At 30.9% G+C, this 12,421-nt stretch overlaps 1 protein-coding gene across 1 annotated transcript; it reads right to left on the bottom strand.

Annotated features, from left to right (window-relative positions):
* Positions 1-5,879: 5,879 nt before the first annotated feature.
* On the bottom strand, positions 5,880-9,893 carry LOC120077043 (ATP-dependent Clp protease proteolytic subunit-related protein 1, chloroplastic). Its single transcript, XM_039030881.1, has 9 exons — positions 9,582-9,893; positions 8,386-8,501; positions 7,981-8,184; positions 7,759-7,863; positions 7,548-7,610; positions 6,878-6,989; positions 6,553-6,614; positions 6,295-6,477; positions 5,880-6,204 (listed from the first exon to the last, which is right to left on the bottom strand). Exons 1-9 carry the CDS (start codon positions 9,787-9,789, stop codon positions 6,118-6,120), a joined length of 1,140 nt encoding a protein of 379 aa, XP_038886809.1. The 5' UTR covers positions 9,790-9,893; the 3' UTR covers positions 5,880-6,117.
* Between the last annotated feature and the right edge of the window lie 2,528 nt (positions 9,894-12,421).

Here is a 12,421-nt window from a genome sequence, read left to right as displayed (position 1 = left end):
ATATAACAAAATGAACCAAAATATTTATCAAAATTTATAAATCACAATAAACTACTCTATTCATGATAGATACGCATAGTAGTCTCTTGATATTTTTACTATATGGATAAATATTTCAACAGTTTTGTCACTCAAAATTATTCCAATTATTTTTAGTCTATGCATTTGGTTACAAAATATATTTATTTTTTTCCCGAGTTTCTTCAAATAAATTAAAAATATTTCTAAGTTGTTTTTTTATATTATTTTAAATATTTATAGGTATGGTATTAAGTTTCTTGTCGATATTTCTATTTTACATTTCTATGAGTTTGATATTGATATGAATGGTGAATCAACCTTTTAATTATATCGTAAAAATCTATCCAAATATAAAAATAAACAACAAAATGTCACTAACATAAATATAATATAAATAATCATTTTAACTTGTTCAAAATATAAAAATAAATATAAAATAATAAAGAACAAAATATCACTAATATAAATAAAAATCATTTTAACTTATTCAAAAATCGTTTTTTATTTAGCTACAATGCTAGACTTATTAAAAGCTAAAAAAAAAATCAACTATAACCCCTTAATTCCAGCAAGATATTTGTTTTTTTTTTTTTTTCCTTTTTTGAGGTACAACTACAATAAGGATAGGAGATCAGACCTTCAACCTCTCGAGAAAAAAAAAAGTCATATCAATTATGATTGAGATAAACTCATTTTAGCAACAAAAAGTTTGAATTGAAAATGCATGATTTGGAAAAACGATTAGCACAAATATAATAAAGAGTGGCCTAATATATTCTAGAGGAAGAGGAGGAGATAGGATTGGCAATGGGTTAGGGCAAGATGGGGGACTCCCCATCTCCGCCCCCTTCCGAAGGCATGGATGGGGACGAAGATTCTCCATTGGGGAAACGGATCCTTGTAGGGACCTATCCCCTTTTTTATATATATAATTATATATCAATATATAAATATTCGTAGTTAATATATATTTGTAATTTATATATATATATATTAAAAAAATAAAAAATTTAATCAGGGAGGGGGGTAGCGGGGACCCGGTTAGAATCTTCGATTTGACCCCATCCCCGGTCAAATTGAGGATTCCCCGTCGAGTCCTTCGAGAGATTTTTGCCAACCCTAAGAGGAAATGGGAGAGAAAATGAGCATATATAGAGTAGATAGTTTTTTTAATTTAAAATGTCTTATTATTATTTAAAATAATAAAAAAAAATGCTTCAATAAAACCTTTAAACCTATTTTAAAAAACAACTAAAAAGATACCTTTTGAAAATTCAATGATCAAATGCATCTGTTCATCAAAATTGGGAGAGTAAAAATGTTTGTTTTTTTCTAGTGTCTAAATTTTGACGAATTAAAACTAACATTTTACAATGTTAAGTTTGAATTTAATTCGTATTTGGTTCTTAAAATCAAAATGGTGTGTTTATTATTTGAATTTCATATCTACTTTACTCTCAAGTTTGTAATGGATCCATAATTGTTAGAAATTTTTTGGAAAAAATTATGAAAAATGTTTGACTACATTTAAAAATGAATATGAATGATGTTTAATATCATATGTTAATTCCAATCTCAAAGACCAAACATGTTAATTCTAAATACTTTAAGATTTGAAATTCAATTCTTAAATATTAAAGTCTAGATATTTCAAATATTAAATTTTAGAAAAAAAAAATACTTTTTTTGGTCCTTGACTTTTGAGTATAGTTTTTATTTAGTCCATATATTTCAAAAAGTTACACATTTAATCCTCGAGTTTTGAGTTTGGTTTCAATTTAGTCTCTTGGTTTCAAAATGCTATAATTTTATCCTTGACATGTGAGTTTTGTTTCAATTTGATCCCTATGTTTCAAGATTTACACTTACAACTTTGATTTTTCATTAAATGCTCGTTTCCATCTTTGGAGTTAATTTATGTTAATAAATTAAAAAGCATTGAAATAACTATAATTAATTAAGTTTCACTATTTTTATCAGTTTTAAAATTAAATTTAAAAATTCACTTCATAAGTATTTTTTAATTAATTAATAGAAATTAACGCCAATGATTGAAATTGGGTATTTAACAAAAAAATTGAGGTTAAAAATGTAAAATCTTAAAATTCGAGGACCAAATTGAAACAAAACTCAAATTTCAAGTGTAAAATTGCAACATTTTAAAATTTAGGAACTAAATTGAAATAAAACTCAAAACTAAGGCTAAATGTGTAACATTTTAAAATCTAGAGACGAAATAGGAACTAGAACAAAAATTTAGAGACAAAAGGTATTATTCCCTAAATTTTAAATGTTTTTCAATTATTTATTTAGTAACATTTTTAAAAATATAGCTATTTTAAATCCAGACCATCCCTTTTAATTCAACTGCATTAAATTTAAATCTTAAATAAATAGTGAAATAAATTTATTTGTTGGTTCATGATTCAGTTATTTAAGAAGGAATTACATTTTTTGAGACTGAATTTCATAACTTGGGAGATGTTTCTAATACTAAATTTTAGATGTATCATGCATTCCAAATTTTCATATAGTAACATTTTTAAAAACATAATTATTCTAAATCTCATGCCACCGTTTTTAACTTTAAACTATAAAGTTCATTAAATCTAGGTTTAAATACGATTTTGGTCAGTTCTAATTCATTTTGATTTCTATACTTAGAAAATGTTCATTTTAGTCTATATGCTTTTAAATTTAGTTCATTCTTATCCATGCACTTTAAAAATGCTCATTTGGTCATTGTATTTTAAACTTTGGTTCATTTTGATCCTTATACTTTTAAAAAGTGATCATTTTGGTCCTATCTTTTTTATTTTCAGAAGATCGGGGTGGACACTCTTTAAAAGTTTAAGAATCAAAATGAACCAAAATTAAAAGTATAAGGACAACAATGAACATTCTGAAAGTAGAAGGACCAAAATGAACAAAAATTGAAAGTATAGAGACCAAAATAAATCTTTTAAACGTATAGAGACCAAAACAACCCAAAGCAATAATTACAAGGACCAAAGTAGTATTTAAACCTTAAATCCATTTTTTTAAGTATGGGGTGCGAAGGAACGACTCTTTCTTTAAAAGTGAATACAGGTGTAGCGAAATTTGATCCATGGAACTCATGATTTCTAACACACTCATGTCAATTGATAGCTCAATTTGCATAAATTTCATTAAATCTTAATATTAAATAAATAGTGCAATAAATTTATCTGTTAGTTCACGATTTACTTTTATGAAGATAGTAATTGCAAACGTTTATTGAGTTTAGAATTTAATTTGACTTAACTTCAAATTTTGGCTATGTGTTTTTACAAAAATTTGACTCAACCAAGTAAATCAATTTACATCTTCCAAATTCCATTCGGCCGATACTGTACAAAGCTTATGATTTAGATTAATTAAACTCCTAAATCTTTATAAGTCATTCAATTTAGATATGTCATTACGATTACCCTTGAAATTCATCCATGCATTGATTCTTAAACGAGTTTAGTTTCTTCACATATCAATTTTGCAAAATGGACGATTAATGTAAATGCATGATCGGTTCTAAAAATAAGATTAGGTTAAGAGTCTAAACTGACTCATTTATGAAAGTTTAAGAGTATAACTGATACAAATACAAGTTTCACATAATAGTTTTCCAAATCGAACATAATAAACAGTGTTAATAAATACATTTACAAATGTTCAAAATTTAAATTGATACACCGCCTAAATTGATTGTTTTGTCAATTTATTGTGTGTTAAATAAGAATAACTGTAGATTTTATTTCAGTTGCATTTAATATTTAAAACTTTGTTGGATCTATGATTAATTATATGTAGTTGTTTTTAGTTCAACAATAACCTCTCATCTGCTGGGTCATCTAATCAGCTGTGCTCATATTAACTAATTATATGTAAACTTAAATGTATAAAAAAAAAAAGTCAAAATGAGTCACACTTATGTCTTATTTCAACAAATAAAAACATAAAAAGTATAATTGAAAAATTGTTCAAAATGTAAGCAAATCGAAACTTCTCAAACGACAACTCAAGTAAAAGAAAGAAAACTCAAACCTTAGTGACTAAAAGATAAGCAGGTAGGTTGTAAAAAAATTGTACAAAATGACCGAAAAAGAAAAAACTTTTCTTTGACGAACTCTTTTTTAAAACTTGTTTCTTATCGACCCTTTCGACATATGAAATACCACTTTTACCCTCAATATTAAATGTTTTCTTCCCTTATATTAACTACGTCTCTTTTGCTCTTCCCTTCCAACAACAACAAAACGAAAATTCAAAGTCATTTAAAACTAAAGATGCTTTAATATTTTGCTTATTTCATAAGCATGGTTGAAAAGAACACAAAACATCGTATGAAAACGAGTGATCATTTAATTAAAACATAGTTTTATCGACAAAGATATGATGAAAACAAAATTATTGTTTGCATAGAAAAATGTATGATCACTTACATCAACATATGCGATCGCTGACATCAACGTAAGTGATCGCTAACATCAACGTAAGCAATTGCCTACATCAATGTGGGTGATCGCTTACATCAACATGGGTGATCGCTGACATCAGCATCCGCAATCGCTCTGTTTTCGTTTTCAATTTTGTTTTGGTTTATCTTTGTCGATACAACTCCGTTTTTTACTAAATGACCACTCTATATATTGTTTCATGTTCTTTACAATCATGCATGTAAACTAAATAAAAACTTAAATAATCTTTGACTTTATTATTCCAAAAGTAAATTTTATCCAAATTTAATTGTTATAATACCATTTATATTCATTCTTTTTTAGCATTTTGCTCAATATACAAACATAATCGAACAAAACACGAAAAATTGTATAAAAACAAGTTGTTAAACTAAAATGAAGTTATATCAACGAAAATATGACAAAAACAAAATTATTATGCTTATAAAAAATGTGGACAATCGATGATGTCATGGTGGGCGATCGTTGATGGTTGATGTCATGGCGGACAACCACTTACATCATGGTGGATGATTGGTGACATCATGTAACGCGATTGCTTTGCAATTTTTTTTGTTATATCTTCGTCAATACAACTCCGTCTTAGCTAAATAACCACTTATTTTCATAGATTTTTTCGAGTTTTTTCCGATTATGCTTCTAAATTGAGCAAATGCTAAAAAATAATGAATATAATTGACATTATGACATTTAAACTTGGATAAAATTTACTTTTGGACTAATAAAGTAAAAGATTATTTAAGTTTTTATTTAGTTTACATGCACGGTTAGAAAGAAAACGAAAAAACGTATGAAAATGAGTCATCATTTAACAAAAACAAAGTTATATTGACAAAGATATGACCAAAATAAAATTACAAAACGAGAACTGAGCGATCACCTATGCTGATGTCAGCCTATGCTGATGTCAGCGATCACACACTTTTTCTACGAAAACGATAATTTTGTTTTTGTTATATCTTTGTCAATATAACTCCGCTTTAACTAAACAAACACTCGTTTTCATACGATTTTTCGCATTCTTTCCAACCATGCTTATAAAGCAAGCAAAATGTTAAAGCATCTCTAGTAATAAATGACTTTGAATTTTCGTTTTGTTGTTGGAAGAGAAGAGCAAAAGATACATAAGTAATACAAGGAAGGAGAGCATTTAATATTGAGGGTAAAACTGGTATTTCACATGCCAAAAGGATCAATAACAAACAAATTTTTAGAAAGATGTCGGTCATAGAAAATTTTTTGCTTTTTGGATCATTTTAGATAATTTTCCTAGGTTTTAGGAATGAACTTCCTCTGTGATATGCTATATAGCAAGGATTGGTTCACATAAGATTGCAAAAGCAGAATCGAGAGCAAGAGCAGTGCTTAAAAAACATCACAGAAATTCATAATGCGTTGAGATAGTCTTTTATACAATGGCCTATAGAGATGTCACATATTGGTGGTGCTCAGTTATCAAGTGCTTTTAGAAGTAAACCAGAACCCCCATACCCCAAAAAACAAAAGACAAAAATAATTATAAAGCTTATCTGAGGTTGTAGCTAACTAAGAGTGGGGATGGGACCTTCTATTTGTACACTTCTACCCGATCTATCTCTGTTTACCTGAACCCAGACGGTGCCGCTTGTGGATTGCCTCCTGGTCCTCTCCTCGCAGCTCTCGACTGTGCAAGCATCTCATCGTAATTCTGATGGTAGAAGCAAATTGTTAGAACTATGTTATGGAATTCAAAAAACCTTAAAAGAAAATGAGAGAGAGAGATGTATGCGTTAATGACCCTTTTTTCAAAGGCGGAATCTCGAGAGTCGATTATCTTGTCTGCAATGCCGTAGTCAATAGCTTCTTGTGCTTGGAAGTATTTGGGTCGTTGGACATCTTTAGTAATCTCTTCCTTGGGTTTACCAATTCCTTTAGCTAGTAGCTCGAGATAGTACTCGGTGTTGGCATCGAGTTCTTTGGCCTAAGACAAGGTTGTTTTTCAGAAAAAATGAAAGGGAGAATGGCTAAAGCTCAACAGAAAGTGGGAAGTGTGTACCTTAATCCACATATCTATTACCGCACCACTTGATCTATTAACTTTAGGCAGATATAGTTTAGCTGCAGTTAAGAAAGATAATGGTCAAAACGGAAGGGATTGATCCTTGTGAGCCAGGAAGCAAGAGAGTATAAATTATAATGCTGTAAACCGTGCATGTTGGTCTAACTCAACTAGCATCCCAATGGGCTTCCAACATCAATCCCACGCAAAATATAAAATAATTCAACTAAAGAGCACGGTTTCCTGGAGAACTGATGAACATGTAGAATTATGCAAAATGACTAAAGAATAATCTTTCAGTTTTAATACATCAGGAACATACTGGAAGAGTTAGGTTGGACAGCACGGTAGCCCTTGGTTCCAAGTGACAATAGCATTGCCGCTTGACCGAATGCCATTCCGCAGTTAACAGTATAGACATCCGATTTGCAGTACTACACAGATACAAAAGGAATTAAACTGAAAACATGTTGATGGCCAAATTGAGAACAACAATGTAACTAAATTGAACCATTGGTAATATTTTATTTTCTGAAATGTTTACTTTTATCATAAAATAATTTAGCAGCCAACTGTTACAGATTAATAAGCTATCATTGGGTAGGAGAAAATATCGTTGGGGTCATCAACTTTTAACTTGAATTTATGAGAGCTTATGGCTCATTGAGGTTGCTGGGCTTCAGCTAGGCATTTCCCTTCGCTTGTTAAGACAACCTATAGTATAGATCCAATTCATTTTCCTTTGCTTCATTATTACCTGCAAACAGAGGTCTCTTATAATTTTGTTCTGTTTGGGTCGCCCCTATGATGGTCATTGCCTTTTGTTTATATTTTTATTTTTTACAGCTTCCCATTTTTCTTGATGATCAGTTTCTTCTTTTTTATTTAAAAAATAAACAGATTTTACCAAATACCAAAGATCAGCTACGTAGTTGTTCGATGTAAATTCTTAGACAAAAGGTACCAACAGAGTTCGGGAAGGAACTACTTACAGCCATCATATCTGCTATAGCATATGCTTCAGTTTCAGATCCAACAGTCTCCATCTTCTCATTCTAAATTATCAACAAGCAACAAATTAACAAAATCTAGGTCTTGAATATTAAAGTAACAAGATGGTCAAAACAACCACAATACAACAACCATTGTTAACACGAGGAAACTTGATACATCAAGGATTAAGAAAATGTCAACTAATATAACCTGAGTTCCAGGAGAGTTTATGTAGAGATATATAGGCTTCGACGGGTTGTCATAATCTAGCCACATAAACTGAGCAACAAGAAGCTCAGTCACTGCTGGTACAATCTGCATTTATTTTAAAGGAAATAAAGAGATGTCAGATATATAAATGAAAAAATTTCCTGACATAAAATATCTTGCATTGCAGAAATAAGTTAAACAAAAATGAAAATAATGGCTCACGGGCATGCCCAAATAGCATATACGAGCATCTAAGAGCAAAGAGGGCAAATCAGGAGGAGCTGTTCGAGGTCGTCCAGCTCCTCTTCCTCCCCCACGATACATGCTAACACTCATACTATATTTTGATGGACCCTTCCCATCCATGCCAGATAGACTCCACATTCCTCCATGATTCAAGTAGTTGTGGGAAGATGATATGTTTTGCTGTCAGAGAAACAAGCAATTGTTATGGTTACAAAAACACAACAGTAAAGTTTGGTTTGAACAAAAATGATCTGCAAGGAAAGAGTAAACGGCAGTTCTCTTTTTCTCTTCAATCTATTATGGATTTGGAAATGTACAGAAATAACTGAACATCCTGGATTAAGAGCTATGTGTATGAAAGCTCAAGTAAGCAAAGACAACCTCATTAACTAATTCTGATTGTCGCCGCACGGGATTATCTTCTGTCATGAACATGTCCATTTGCGAAGGTGTAAGGCCATAAAGATACTTAGGAGCATTCTTGTAGTTCTCCATCACTATAAAAAAGAAGATATGGAGATTTAGCCAACAACATTTTTTATTTTCGTTAGGATTGAACTCATTAAAAGCTACGAGTATTATTAGTGAACAACCAATTAAGTCATAGAAGCATAAAGCCCATGCTTATCTTGTTTAAAAAAAATGTGACTGTGAAATGTTCGAGAAGCACTTTCAATTCCAATACATGTCAACTGAACCATAGATGAACCAGAATTATAAACCTAAAAATAACAAAAGAAAACGAAACAAAAAGGTGGTGGTTTCGAAGACAACAGATCCCTATGAGGAACCAGTACAGTGCAAACTTGGAAGCAGCACAATCAGAGAGCAACTTATCATGTTTAAAAACTTTAATGCCTAGCCTGCAGCAGGTCAAAGTACCCAGCATAGTGTTACAATGAAAAATACAAACTCAAATAACTTGGCTTATGGAACAAACATGCAGGTTAGTTGCAGTTTCATTTTAAAGTCGGTAAAATGAGCTTAGCTCAACAGTAATTGGCATGGAGGAAGGGAGGTTGATCCTTCACCCCCACAGTAGTTGTACTCAAAGTTTCATTTTACAGTCAATCCACTGCTCTGAGCAATCAGTTTCTTGTATTCGTGAGAAGATAGCCACAGCTTAACATTTCATATCACAAGATTCACGACCACTCAGAATTCACCCCTCAATGTGTGACTTGCACATTTGATGCATAAACCTCAACATAAGAATGTTAGTCTTATACTTTTATATCGTTCTTTATTATGAGTAATATTGGTTCAACAATTTCTCCCAATCCCCCAAATCATGAGCTAAATGAGAGAACAAAAAACTAACCCAGCAACCGTCATTACACGCATACAAGTTAAACTTCATCCTCTCTAACATCTCAAACAGCCAAAATTCGCAATTAAAAAGCCATCTTCATATCCGGCAATTCCTTCTCTCAGAAACCCACCAAAAATCATCAATAACCCATGGAACGAAAAGGCCAAACGCAAAGAAATTTTCCAAGTTACCAATCAATCAATTAACTACCAAAAAAAAACGAAGGGAATCAAATAAACCCCTTCAGCTATTATTGAAAACTTACATCCATCTTTGAGATTTTCTCCTCTAAACTGCTTAGGAACGTGGTCCATCGATTGTTTGGCGGAGGGAGATAAGACGTATCTGCGACATGAAGTTCTTGAGCGAGAGGAATGGAAAGGCAGCTGGGTCCCGCAGAGAAAGGAAGACTTTGAGCTGTCGATGGCTAACGACGGCGGAGCAGCTAGATTGGAGAGTGAAGAAGTCGCCATGGGGAAAGCTAAGGAGTAAAGCTTGGCCGGATTTTCCTGGTAGATTTTAGAGGTCGAGTTCTTCTCCGGTCGAAATCACTCGCCGTTCTGCTAAAGACAAAATAAAGAGAGAGAGGAAATAAAATCAAAATTAGACGCAACTATGCAATTGGGCCCAAGCCCAAGGGCCAAAGCCCACACTATATTTAGGGCTCTTATCCAAGAGGAAATTGTACCAACTGCCCATCGCAAGGCCCAAAGAATCCTAACACACCTTAATATCATAATAACCATCTCTTGCTACGGTAAATACTATTTCAAAACCTCAATTAGCTACGGTTAATATTATTTCAAAACTCTCATTTACTACAATTTTTACTATTATTACATTCATCATTTTTTATTCTTTATTGTAGTGTTTACTATTTCCTTTTCAAACTAAAATAGTTTACACCTCAAACACATACTATTATAACTCAAACTAAAATAATCTATATCACAAACACAAACTATTATAGTTTTATAATGACCTAGGACTATAATAACTAACTTCTTGTCCCAAACGCCCCCAAACTTTTTAACTTTTTTCTTGGATTATCGTGACACTAAATTACGAAATTGATCTATTATGTACATGTGATGATACTCGACTCTCGCTCTCATTATTCATTGAATTTTATTTTTCTCTTCTTTTTTTTTTATCTATTTTTAGTTGTCATTCCTTTAAACGTATGGAGTAGCAAGAACAAGTAACAAGAAACTTTAAAAAAAATGAAAAAGAAATTACATTAATGAATCACGAAATGAGGAAAAAAATATTTGAAAAAGCAAGCAAGTAATGAGAGTTGAAAGCAATAGTAGAGTATCAACTCTTGTATACAACAGAGTAAATTTTGTAATTTCACTTTGTGATGAGCAAGTAAAAAGTTATAGAACATTTTTTTTTTAAACATAAGTTAAATATTGAATCTTAGTCAAAATTTCGATTTGCCAATTTTTTGATTAACATTTGTTACAATATCGGGGTTTATTTTGGGGCTTTCTAAATAAAAAAAAAAAAAAAAAAAAAAAAAAAAAAAGTTTTAAATGATTTTTTCTATTTATAAAGTTTTTCTTTTATTTTTATTTTATATAATAAAATATTCTTATTATCTCAATTTCTTTGTTGCTATTGGAAATGAGGTTCGCTACTTCAATTAGATTATCGCATATTGGAAATTTTTTTAATTTATGGTCAAATTTTGAAAAACTTGAAAAGTTGAGAATTCACGAGATTACTCTAATGAAAAAGATAAGGAAAATAGGAAGAAGAAGAATTCGAAAATTTTAAAAACAAGAAATATGAACAATTATCAAACAAGTTAATTTCCTAATAAAAAAGAAAGAAACAAAAAACGAAAACGTTATTAAACAAGTCCTAAATAACTCTCTAAGCTAAACAACTCTTTGGATAAAACAAATTTTGTAGATAAAATAACTCCATATTAAATAACTTTAGACTAAACTCTACCCCAAACAATCTCCTAGGCATTGTAGCCTATGCACTATGTGTACTTGACAAGGTTGTAGAGATTTCACGAATGTTCAGCTCAACAAATCGAACTTAGGTAGTCATGTGGTGTTCAGCAAGGATGTCAATTGACAATATAGAAAATTTCTTAATACTACGAAAGGGTATACCATAAACTCCTTCGAAAGAGATCATTCTATTAAATATTTAACACGTCATTTAATGATTTATTATTTTATTTACAAGTCTCTCATAATGCTAGAATCAATACAAAATATTGTCCATATTATTTTATTACTAGAATTTTTGTTGAGTCCACGTAGATGCGTTACTCTTCATATAATAAAAGTCATATTCCAGCTATTAATTACTACAAACCTTTTGGCAAGAATGCCAAAGTAGCGGCTAGTGTAGAGAATTTGATAATATTCTTCACTTTTATTAGATAGGGAAAAATAATAATAATAATAATAATAAAAAAACATGTTGAATAAAGAAAGAGGAGTGAGGGAGTGGAAAATTTGACTTGGGGTGATTACGTGGCATTAGTGGATGACAAAGAGGGCTACGTGGAGGAATTAAGTTGGAACGGCCAATGAAAGAAGAACACGTGGTGAATATGACGGTTTTTGTTGTCGGTTATGGGAAGCATCATGTGTGAAAGCCAAAAAATAGAGGAACACGCGTCAGCGTGGCAGAAGAGAAGCGCGTAGTGATGACGTAGGCTTGACGGTTGATGCCACGTATACGTATTTTTGGCTAAAACCACCCCTAAAATATCATTATAGATACAGTTGTATATTTAAACTTTCAATTATAAAAAGTGGATGCCAAAAGTTTTAGAAGTATTAAAATTGGATTAACAAAAATGGTAAGATTGAGCTCTCAAACTTATACAATTAGATAAGTTTGAGGGTCTAATTTAACATTTGTATAAATTTGAGGATTCAATTTTCAAAATTGAGAGTTTAAGGGTATAGTTATAATTACCATCATATTTTATGATGATTTTTATAATTTACTCAACATTTTTTTTATAAATGTGTAAAAACTACTTAAGGATTGGAATTTACTAAAGATTTTGGATAAAAATTAAGATTTGGAATTGATTTGTAATGTTTTTTGGATCCTAATATTCATTGC

Source organism: Benincasa hispida, chromosome 5 (assembly GCF_009727055.1).
Source record: "Benincasa hispida cultivar B227 chromosome 5, ASM972705v1, whole genome shotgun sequence".
NCBI lineage: Eukaryota > Viridiplantae > Streptophyta > Magnoliopsida > Cucurbitales > Cucurbitaceae > Benincasa > Benincasa hispida.
Note: the sequence above shows the minus strand (reverse complement) of the source record. Positions and strands in the feature narration are given on the sequence as shown.

Coding starts and splice junctions, on each gene's coding strand:
- LOC120077043 (XM_039030881.1), bottom strand. CDS start 9,789: ATGGCGACTTCTTCACTCTCCAATCTAGCTGCTCCGCCGTCGTTAGCC. Junction 6,990..7,547: donor CTATAGCAGATATGATGGCT/GTAAGTAGTTCC, acceptor GTATCTGTGTAG/TACTGCAAATCGGATGTCTA. Junction 6,478..6,552: donor TAATAGATATGTGGATTAAG/GTACACACTTCC, acceptor ACCTTGTCTTAG/GCCAAAGAACTCGATGCCAA.